The sequence below is a fragment of the Mobula birostris genome, chromosome 13 (genome assembly GCF_030028105.1).
Source record: "Mobula birostris isolate sMobBir1 chromosome 13, sMobBir1.hap1, whole genome shotgun sequence".
In the NCBI taxonomy this organism is placed as follows: domain Eukaryota; kingdom Metazoa; phylum Chordata; class Chondrichthyes; order Myliobatiformes; family Myliobatidae; genus Mobula; species Mobula birostris.
Window position 1 is genome coordinate 23,162,703 of NC_092382.1, and position 11,611 is coordinate 23,174,313.

At 51.2% G+C, this 11,611-nt stretch overlaps 1 protein-coding gene across 8 annotated transcripts in view; it reads left to right on the plus strand.

The window, feature by feature from the left end:
- The window catches only part of LOC140208564 (uncharacterized), a 45,200-nt gene extending 39,168 nt beyond the window's left edge, over window positions 1–6,032 (plus strand). For 7 of the 8 annotated variants that reach the window (XM_072277307.1, XM_072277311.1, XM_072277306.1 and 4 more), the window contains 9 exons: window positions 144–314; window positions 470–640; window positions 1,109–1,279; window positions 1,436–1,606; window positions 1,762–1,932; window positions 2,401–2,571; window positions 2,726–2,896; window positions 3,051–3,218; window positions 3,365–6,032. In XM_072277307.1, the coding sequence (XP_072133408.1) occupies window positions 144–314; window positions 470–640; window positions 1,109–1,279; window positions 1,436–1,606; window positions 1,762–1,932; window positions 2,401–2,571; window positions 2,726–2,896; window positions 3,051–3,218; window positions 3,365–3,452 (1,453 nt within the window). In that variant the 3' untranslated portion in view covers window positions 3,453–6,032. The remainder of the gene's footprint in view (window positions 1–143; window positions 315–469; window positions 641–1,108; window positions 1,280–1,435; window positions 1,607–1,761; window positions 1,933–2,400; window positions 2,572–2,725; window positions 2,897–3,050; window positions 3,219–3,364) is intronic. The other variant, XM_072277312.1, reaches the window with a different exon arrangement.
- Window positions 6,033–11,611: the final 5,579 nt, after the last annotated feature.

Consider the following 11,611-nt stretch of genomic DNA (forward strand, 5'->3'; position numbering starts at 1 on the left):
AATATCAGACTGTGGGAGATTGAGATTGTGTTTACCTTCACTGCGTGTCTGACACTAAACACTAATGTAATCAGAAATTGTGTTACTGATAAACACTGGGGATTTGTACCATCTCCTGTCTCTTTGTGCCCTTTTATCTCCAGGCTGGACAATATCGGTCTCACAGATTCTGGTGCCAAGGATCTCGCCTCCGCTCTCAGTACAAACCCATCACTGACGGAGTTGAACCTGAGTGTTAATAAACTGGGAGATTCAGGAGTGAAACTGGTGTCTGAGGCTCTGAGGAACTCGAAGTGTGAAATACAGAAACTGTGGTCAGTATCAAACTGTCGGAGATTGTGTTTACAGGCACTTAATATCTGACTCTGAACATTAATGAAATCTGTAATTGTGTTCCAGATAAACACTGGGGATTTGTACCGTGTTCTGTCTCTCTGTGTCCTTCACCCTCACTCTATCTCATCTCCAGGCTCAGGGATGTCGGTCTCACAGATTCTGGTGCCGAGGATCTCGCCTCCGCTCTCAGAACAAACCCATCACTGACGGAGCTGAACCTGGGTGCTAACAAACTGGGAGATTCAGGAATGAAACTGGTGTCTGCGGCTCTGAGGAACACAGAGTGTAAAATACAGAAACTGTGGTAAGTACCAGACTGTGGGAGATTATGTTTACTGTCACTGGGTGTCCGACACTGAACATTAATGTGATCAGTAATTGTGTTACTGATAAACACTGGGAATTTATACCGTCTCCTGTCTCTCTGTGTCCTTCACAGTCTCTGCTCATCTCCAGGCTGTGGAATGTCAGCCTCACAATTCAGCTGCAGGACACCTTGCCTCCATTCTCCCGAGAAACACTTCACTAACGGTGCTCATTCTGAATAACAATAAACTGGGTTATTCAGAATTTAAACTGTTGCCAACGACTCTGATGAAATCAGAGTGTAAATTACTGAAACTGTGTTAAATATCAGACTGTGGGAGATTGAGATTGTGTTTACCTTCACTGCGTGTCTGACACTAAACACTAATGTAATCAGAAATTGTGTTACTGATAAACACTGGGGATTTGTACCATCTCCTGTCTCTTTGTGCCCTTTTATCTCCAGGCTGGACAATATCGGTCTCACAGATTCTGGTGCCAAGGATCTCGTCTCCGCTCTCAGTACAAACCCAAAACTGACGGAGCTGAACCTGAGTTATAATAAACTGGGAGATTCAGGAGTGAAACTGGTTTCTGCGGCTCTGAAGAATTCAGACTGTAAAATACAGAAATTATGGTCAGTAGCAGAATGGAGGTAGAGTTTGTTTACGGTCACTGGGTGTCTGACACTGAACATTAATGTGATCAGTAATTGTGTTACTGATAAACACTGGGGATTTGTACCGTCTCCAGTCTCTCTGTGTCCTTCACCCTCACTCTCTCTCATTTCCAGGCTGATGGATGTCGGACTCACAGATTCAGCTGCCGGAGATTTTGTGTCCGCTCTCAGTACAAAAACTTCACTAATGGTGCTCAGCCTGAATAACAATAAACTGCAAGATTCAGGAGTGAAACTGGTGTCTGCGGCTCTGATGAAATCACGGTGTAAATTACAGGAATTAGGGTAGGTACCAAACTGTAGGAGGTTGTGTTTACAGTCACTGGGTGTCTGACACTGAACATTAATGTGATCAGTAATTGTGTTACTGATAAACACTGGGGATTTGTACCGTCTCCTGTCTCTCTGTGACCTTCACCCTCTCTTTCTCTCATCTCCAGGCTGGGGGATGTCGGTCTCACAGATTCTGGTGCCGGCGATCTCGCCTCTGCTCTCAGAACAAACCCATCACTAACAGAGTTGAACCTGAATGATAATCTGCTGGGAGATTCAGGAGTGAAACTGCTGTCTGCGGCTCTGGGGAACCCGGAGTGTAAATTACAGAAACTGCAGTGAGTACCAGACTGTGGGAGATTGTGGTTATAGTCACTGCGTGTCTGACACTGAACTTTAATTTATCAGTAATTGTGTTACTGATAAACACTGGGCATTTGTACTGTCTCCTGTCTCTCTGTGTCCTTCACAGTCTCTGCTCATCTCCAGGCTGTGGAATGTCAGCCTCACATATTCAGCTGCAGGATACCTTGCCTCCATTCTCCCGAGAAACACTTCACTAACGGTGCTCATTCTGAATAACAATAAGCTGGGAGATTCAGAATTTAAACTGTTGCCAACGACTCTGATGAAATCAGAGTGTAAATTACAGAAACTGTGTTAAATGCCAGACTGTGGGAGATTGAGATTGTGATTACCTTCACTGCGTGTCTGACACTAAACATTAATGTAATCAGAAATTGTGTTACTGATAAACACTGGGGATTTATACCATCTCCTGTCTCTTTGTGCCCTTTTATCTCCAGGCTGGACAATATCGGTCTCACAGATTCTGGTGCCAAGGATCTCGCCTCCGCTCTCAGTACAAACCCATCACTGACAGAGTTGAACCTGAGTGTTAATAAACTGGGAGATTCAGGAGTGAAACTGGTGTCTGAGGCTCTGAGGAACCCGGAGTGTAAAATACAGAAACTGGGGTAAGTACCAGACTGTGGGAGATTGTGTTTATAGTCACTGGGTGTCTGACACTGAACATTAATTTATCAGTCATTGTGTTACTGATAAACACTGGGGATTTGTACCGTCTCCTGTCTCTCTGTGACCTTCACCCTCACTCTCTCTCATCTCCAGGCTGAGGGATGTCGGTCTCACAGATTCTGGTGCCGGCGATCTCGCCTCTGCTCTCAGAACAAACCCATCACTAACAGAGTTGAACCTGAATGATAATCAGCTGGGAGATTCAGGAGTGAAACTGCTGTCTGCGGCTCTGGGGAACCCGGAGTGTAAATTACAGAAACTGCAGTAAGTACCAGACTGTGGGAGATTGTGTTTACAGTCACTGCGTGTCTGACACTGAACTTTAATTTATCAGTAATTGTGTTACTGATAAACACTGGGGATTTGTACCGTCTCCTGTCTCTCTGTGTCCTTCACCCTCACTCTCTCTCATCTTCAGGCTGGAGGATGTCGGTCTCACAGATTCTGGTGTCGAGGATCTCGTCTCCGCTCTCAGTACAAACCCATCACTGACGGAGCTGAACCTGGGATTAAACTCGCTGACAGACCGATCTGTCCCCGCTCTCCGCCGCCTCATACTGACCCTCCCGAGTCTGAAGCGGATCTGGTGAGTGTTTGTGTTAATGTTCAATGTGATAAAATATCAGCGGATCCGCGGGTTTTCTGGTGATATTTGTCTGTGAGTGTTGTCCCCTGTTACTGACACTGTTGTGTGATCTGTTTATTTCGTCTTTATTCTCCCATCTGTTTCAGGCTGGGGAACAATCGGTTCAGTGGGACCGGGATGAAGGAACTGAGATCTCTGCAGGAACCCAGACCCGGACTGACCGTGACCGTGTGAACATCTGAATGTGTGAACATCCCCGCCCGCGGGATGCCGACAGTTTAGCCGATTCCCCGCCCTCCCCTTTAACTCCCGCCCCCCACCTTCCCCTTACCTTTAATGGCCACGCGCCAGGTTTAATTCCCAACCGTTTTTAACGGAACTAGCTTTAGGCTCGCGCTGTGCGACGCTCTCTGGTCTCCCGTGGTGACGTATTTCCGCCTCCTGTCCAGCGGCGCTGCTTCCGCCGGATGTGCGGGTTCGAGACCCCGGGGAATGACACAGACAGGAAGAGCCCGGGGGCCGGGGCTCAGTCTGGGACACCGGTGTCCCGGGGTGGGATTATCCCGGGAGTACGTAATGCTGGCTGGCCTGCTGCGTTCACGGGCAACTTTTACGTTTCATGCCGGGGAATTACACAGACAGGAAGGACCCGATGATGGCGGGTTTTCTTCTGAGACACCGGCGTGGATAACTTCACTCACATCAACTCTGAACTGATTCCACAACCTACGGACTCACTTTCAAATAATTTACAACTCGTGTCAGTATTATTTAATACTTTATTTGCACAAATTTCCCTTCCTTTGCACGTTGCTTGTTGGTTAGTCTTTGTTTTTGTATAGTTTTTCATAAATTCTGCTATATTGATTTATTGTCCTGTAAATGACTGCAATAAAATGAATCTCGGGGTAGTATATGGTGACAAATAAGAACTTTGATAATAAACAACACGCATCAAAGTTGCTGGTGAACGCAGCAGGCCAGGCAGCATCTCTAGGAAGAGGTACAGTCGAGACCCTTCGTCAGGACTAACTGAGGGAAGAGTGAGTAAGAGATTTGAAAGTTGGAGGGGGAGGGGGAGATCCAAAATGATAGGAGAAGACAGGAGGGGGAGGGATGGAGCCAAGAGCTGGACAGGTGATTGGCAAAGGGACATGAGAGGATCATGGGACAGGAGGTCCAGGGAGAAGGAAAAGGGTGAGGAGGGGGAACCCAGAGGATGGGCAAGGGGACAAAAAAGGGAAATGATAAATAAAGTCCCATCACACACTCCCGGGGTCAGACACAGCATGAAACTCCCTCTATACCATCCCATCACACACTCCCGGGGTCAAACACAGAGTGAATCTCCCACCACACCGTCCCATCACACACTCCCGGGGTCAGACACAGAGTGAATCTCCCACCACACCGTCCCATCACACACTCCCGGGGTCAGACACAGAGTGAATCTCCCACCACACCATCCCATCACACACTCCCGGGGTCAAACACAGTGAATCTCCCACCACACCGTCCCATCACACACTCTCGAGGTCAGACACAGAGTGAATCTCCCACCACACCGTCCCATCACACACTCCCGGGGTCAGACACAGCGTGAATCTCCCACCACACCGTCCCATCACACACTCCCGGGGTCAGACACAGCGTGAATCTCCCACCACACCGTCCCATCACACACTCCCGGGGTCAGACACAGCGTGAAGCTCCCTCCACGCCGTTCCATCACACAATCCCAGTGACTCCCTTGTCCATTCGTCCCCCCCACATCCCTTCCCACCTATCTCCCACCCAGCACTAATCCTTGTAAGCGGAACAAGTGCTACACATGCCCTTACACTTCCTCCCTCACCACCATTCAGGGCCCCAGACAGTCCTTCCAGGTGAGGCGAGACTTCACCTGTGAGTCGGCTGGGGTGATATACTGCGTCCGGTGCTCCTGATGTGGCCTTCTATATATTGGCGAGACCCGACGCAGACTGGGAGACCGCTTTGCTGAACAACTAAGCCCTGTCCACCAGAGAAAGCAGGATCTCCCAGTGGCCACACATTTTAATTCCACGTCCCATTCCCATTCTGACATGTCTTTCCACGGCCTCCTCTACTGTAAAGATGAAGCCACACTCAGATTGGAGGAACAACACCTTATATTCCGTCTGGGTAGCCTCCAACCTGATGGCATGAACATTGACTTCTCTAACTTCAGTTAATGCCCCACCTCTGCTTTGTACCCCATCCCTTATTTATTATTTATTATCATTATTATTTTTCCCCATTTTTTCTCTCCCTTTTTTCTCCCTCTGTCCCTCTCACTATAGTGGGTTCACCTCCCCTTTCTTTTTCCCTAGGCCTCCTGTCCCATGACCCCCCCCCCTTCTCCAACTCTGTATACCGTTTGCCAATTAACTGTCCAGCTCTTGGCCCCATCCCTCCCCCTCCCCCTCCCACTTTCCAATCTCTGACTATCTCTTCTTTAAATTAGTCCTGACGAAGGGTCTCGACCCGAAACGTCGACTGTACCTCTTCCTAGAGATGCTGCCTGGCCTGCTGTGTTCACCAGAATTTTTGTGTGTGTTCCTTGGTTAATGTGGCCGCCAGGGATGGAGTGAGACACTGACTTACAATGGTCACAGTCGCACACAGAATCTATGGCGAAGGAACATGCGGTGCCCGTGGATACAATCCCGGGATCGAGTGTCTTATTGATTATAATAACAGTATTTTAATTTGTGTTTTATATAGTCTTGGGTATTTCATGTATGTTTTAATTCTAATAATTTTGTCATTGAATAAACTAATGTATATATCTCAGATATTCACACATACACATATACATGTGGGTTTTGGGGAGGAGGGGTGAGGGGTTTGGGAGGAAGAGGAGTGACGGGACGAGGAGTGGACTGATGAGACGGTGACCGTGGCGAAGTCATTGACTCAATAGGGGACGAAAAGGGGAGGCGAAAGTTCCTGTCACAAACTGGTGGTGACGTGGATAAGATAGAGTCGGGGTGAGGAGGAGCGAAACGACAGGAAGGGAGCGGGAGTGATCTGACCAGGAAGGAGGGAAAGTAATGGGACGAGGTGGGAGGGGATCTGATGGGACGGGAAGGGAGGGGAAGTTGCAGGACCAGGAAAGAGGGGTCTGAAAGGAGAGGGTGGGCAGGAACAGGATGGGGCGTGTGGGGGAAGGGTGGGTGATTTCGATCCTTCGCAAATAAGACGGACGGCAAGAAGGAGAGCGCGGACAGGGGAAATGGGGAGCGAGAGGTCGAGACGCGATCTGGGCTGATGGGACGGAGAGTTGAGTGTCTGAACGGAGGGAGAGGGGAGAGACTCACTCAACGAGAGAGGGAAGGGATCGGGTGAGGGAGCGAAATTTCCCATCGGACAACGTTCACCACCCAGAATGTGTTGGATGGCAGGAGAAAGGACAAGGGGACGGAGAGGGGAGGGTGTCAGGAGTGATGGAGTGAGTAGTGGAGAGACTCACAGGGTAACTGAAAGAGAGGGCGATGAGGAGTTGAGATTGAATAAACAGGGAGGGAAGTGAGTGGGAGGTGAGGAAAAGGGTGTGACTATTTCTACGATGCTGGGAGAGCGGTTTCAATGATAACCATCACAAAATGGCCACCAGCCAGGGTGAGAGGGGCGGTGATAGAGGGGACAGAGAGCGGAGTGTGTCAGGAGTGACCGGATGCCGCGGGTGGGACAGGGCGACTCGTAACAAGGGAGCTTGAACTGGGGGGTTCCCACGGGGAGGAATGTGACCACGGGAATGTTACCCACCAACCCCCACCCCCAACTCCGTCTCCAAAATCCGGCCTTGATTTTCCTTTCAGGCCGCTCGGCCCGAATCCTTTGGGCTGTCCCGTGGAGCGGGGAACGTGTCGTCACTGGGGCCCGTCAGAGGCCGGGGTGGGCGCCGGTTCGCTGGAGAAGATGGAGGCGAGGTCCGGCGGTGCGAGCTGGTTAGCGTGGATCACCACCATTCTCTGTGGGTGGGGGAGAGGGATCAGATTGAGGAGGGGACGGGAGAAAGAGAAGGTGAGGAGAGGAGACAGGATCCACTACCCACTCCCACAGCCTCTCTCTCCCTCCGTCCCTCTCTCCACACCCTCTGTCCCTCCATCTCTTCCTCCCACCTCTCTCTCCCCCTCCCTATCCTCCTCTCCCCACCCCTTTCATTCCCTTTCTGCCCCCATCTCTCTCTCTTGCTCCCTCCCATCTCTCCCCACCCTCTTTCCATCTCCCCCCATCTCTCCCACCCACGTCCCATCCCCCGCCGCCCACCCCCCCAGGTGCACAGGAAGATCCCACTCACCACCGGAGGCCGCACGGCGCAGCACTCGAGGTTCCTGCAGTTGACGATGGCCGTGAGGACGGACATCACCAGGGAGACCAGGCAGTTCACCAGCAAAATCACCGTCACCCCGCTCACAGACCTCTGCCAGACGGAGAGAGGGAGACATGGGGTGAGAGAGGGAGAGAGAAGGGCTCGGGCCGGGGAAGAGAGAGACAGAAGAGGGGGGAGAGAGGGTAGGGTCGGGAGCGGGAGTTTGGGGTAGGCGGAGGTGGGAGACCCAGACGGGGAGGAAGAGACTGGGGGGCGATGGGTGAGGAAGAGAGGGGGTGGGTGGGAGAGAGATGGGGAGAAAGAGGAGAGGCGGCAGAGAATAGTTGATAAAGGGAGAGTCAGACGGGGGGGAGAGAGTGGTGGAAGTCAGAGGGTAGAGAGAGGTGGGAGGGAAATGTGAGAGGCTGGAGATGAGAGAGGTCGGACAGGGAGGGAGAGAAAGGTGGAGAACAGAGGGGGGAGAGACGGAGAGGGGATGAGGGACAGAGAGGGGTGAACGAGGCAGAGGGGAGAGAGGGGGTGAGAGACGGAAAGGGGGAAAGGGGGGTGAAAGACAAAGTTGAGCAGAGAGGAGAGATAGAGTGTGGGAGAGTTGAGAGTGTGAGAGAGAAGAGGGGTAGTTCCGAGGGAGGGGTGAGAGGGGAAGAGATAGTGAGGGGGGGAGTGAAGAGGGAGAGATGGCCGGTAAGAAGGAGGAGGGGAAGAGTTGTTTGGGTATGGGGGTAAAGTCGGGGGAGAGGGAAGGAGCGCGTTGGGTGGGGAGAGAGGGGGAGTGTGGGAGAGGGAGATGTGTTTACAAGTGTTGGGGGGAGTGGAGAGAAATCTCTGGTAACTCCTGTCTCGGGAATGTAGCTTTCTCTTCACGGAACACATCAGGTTTCGGGTGACGGTTCCCTGAAAGTGGGGAGACGGAGAGGGGGTGACAGGGGTGACAGGTTTTGGGTGACGGAGAGGGGGTGACAGTGGTGATGGAACACACCAGGTTTCGGGTGACGGTTCCTTGAAAGTGGGGTGACGGGGAGACGGGGCGGTGAAGGCGGCGTTCGGCATCCCCGCCATCGTCGGATCGGACACCGGGAACAGGAGACCGGAGATCCTGGGGATTTACGGGGATGTCGCCGGGACTGGAGGGACTGAGTTACGGAGAGAGGTCGGGCGGGTTGGGAATTTATTCCCGGGAGTGTCGGGGTGACCTGACAGGGGTGTGTAAAACCACCAGGGGCACAGACAGGGTGAACGAACACAGACATTTCCCCAGGGTCGGGGAATCGAGAACCAGAGGGCGCAGGTTTTAGAGATTTAATAGGGGACTCCGAGGGGAAACTGTTTCACCCAGAGGGTGGCCCGTCTGTGGAAGGAGCTGCCGGGGGAGGGGACGCTACAACCGAGGGGAGGGGGGGTTCTGAGGGAGCTTGGCGTGGAGGGAGGGAGCGCTACCGGGAGGGAGGAAAGCGTCGCGGGAGAGGGGAAGGCCGAGTGGAGATCTCCGGGGGTTGAGGGGGTGTTGAGGGCTGGTTCGCCAGTGTATTGGGTGTGCGGGGCGGGGGGCGGAACACTCACCATCCGGCACCCGGTGTAGCAGTACCCGATGCAGGGGAAGACCCGGACGGTCAGCGAGTACAGGATGACGGCGGGAGTGCAGGCGAGAGCGCAGATCACATTCGCGACCAGGCAGGCGATGGTCTGTCGCAGAGAGAGAGAGAGAGAGAGAGAGAGAGAGAGATAGACTGAGAACGACAGAGAGAAGGGGGTGGGGAGGGACAGTGATGGGACAGAGAGAGATAACGGACGGGGGGGGGGATGGACGGAGAGAGAGAGAGAGACTGGAAAGGAGGAGAGCGGCGAGAGGAAGGCAGGAAAACGAAAGGAAGAGCGGATGGGAACAAGGGAGAGAGAGAGAGAGAGAGAGAGAAATTGGAAGGGAGAGGGGGAGAAAGGTGAAAATGGAGAGGAATGAGAGAGTGTGAATGAAGGGAGGAGGGACAGAGAGGGATAAAACCTGAGAGGGGGGAGAGAGAGGTGGAGGGATGAGAGAGGGGAGGGAGGGGGGATGGGATGAAGGGGGGGATGGGATGAGAGGGGGATGCGATAAGGGGGGAGGGGGGATGGGATAAGGGGGAGGGGGGATGGGATGAGGGGGGGGATGGGATCTTAAAACTATGCCCTCCCCTCGTATTAGCCATTTCAGCCCAGAGAAAAAGATTCTGGTTATCAATATGATCAATGTCTCTCATCACCTTACACACCTGGATCAGGTCACAGAAAATACGTAACAGAAAATGGAAAGTTGTAAGACAAAACGGTTTTGTCAAGGGAATTTTTTGAGAGCTGCAACGGAACTGGTCTATCGGAATGTGTAAGAACTTCGGGTAATTAGAAGTCTACAGCCTAGAGAATAGAAGATGATATTTGTCTGGAAAAGTACTGAGATCTTGAAAGGTATAAATCGGGCATTTTTTTTTCTTCTGTCGTTGGGCAAGGTCTCTTATGCTGGGTTACAACATAAGATTTGAAGATAGAGACAAGGACATGGAGAGAGAGGAAAAAATACCGTTGGCATCTGCGTTTCTATGCAGCACTGTGTTGTATAGAGTTGCACAGTGATTGCGACACATATGTTTCGACTGTACCTCTTCCTAGAGATGCTGCCTGGCCTGCTGCGTTCACCAGCAACTTTGATGTGTGTTGCTTGATATTCCAGCATCTGCAGATTTTTCGTGTTTGCACAGTGATTGGTTGGGAATATTGTTTTGTCTCTTTTTTATATGTATCGTTATTTTTTAGCTTATTCATAATATGAATCCGCTGAAGCAATATCTTTTAACCTGTACTACGTGTACCGTGCCTGCCTTGCGGTACCTTTGCTGCTGAAACAAAAATGCACAAGGGACGAATTTTAAAATATTTTCGTCACGCATTGGTCTAGTCGGCAGGGTTGACCACAATGTTCCAGAAATAGCATGACGTAACCGAAGGGAAGACTGAGTTTAACGTAGTGGAGTGGACGGACAGCAGTCATGGATTGGGAGAACCGGCCAACATATTGCCCGTAAGTTGCCTTCCCGTGAGTTAAAGTGCAGTAATATCAATATCAGGGTATAGTCTCCACTGTGTTAAATAATAATCGGTTTTCTGATCAGGAGACGAGCAAGGATACGGCCTTATTGGACATGCTGTTGAAAATTAGTTACAACAGGTATCAGAAGCAGAGCACCGACTGGCTACCCTCACCTCGAAAGTGAGGGCACTAGACCAGCGAAACACCACCTTGACACAATCTGTAAAATAAGCCCTCGAAGGGCTTGACAGAGGTAACAAAATACAGCAAACCGCTCGGACAGCATATTGATGAAACTCCTCTGCTCCCTCGTCAGGGCCTCCATGTCCATCTGCAACTGCAGTCCGCCGTTTAAGGTCAACAACTCGACATCTGACCAGAAAAACGCCTTATGCCTTGTTTGGCTCCTCATTTACTTGGATTGTCATTTCAGAGAGCGATACATTTGCACCACGAGATGCCCCTGTTCGTAAATGATACAACTGTTTACTGCAGGCCTTCAATTAATATTAGAACTCCCAAGTGCAATACCTCACCTCCTAACCTAATTTAAATCCATCTGCCATTTCTCTGCCCATAGCTGCAGGTAACGTGCTACATAACCGGGGTGTACGGGGTTTCAGGGAGGAGCAGCCCCTCTGGTGCGAAGACCTGTCCGACCTTACGGGGCAAGTTTTCCACTTTTGGTCCCAACCAGGTTCAGATAAGGACGAACTTCGGTGTTCTGATCTGTATATTGTGGAATCTGTGGAAGGTTCAGGACGCTGTGTAATTTACCCAATTTATCCCGCACGTTGGAAAAGGTTTCTCGGCTGCACAAACTCACTAAGCCCGGTGCAGCTTAACACGCTCATTGCTTCTTGCACTGATTGCTTCTTACATTCGTTGCTTCTTGGTAATATTTCGTCATTGTTGCTGATGATACCAAGCACTGTAGAATATGGCAGTGCAGACGTCATTCAACAATTTGGAGAGCAG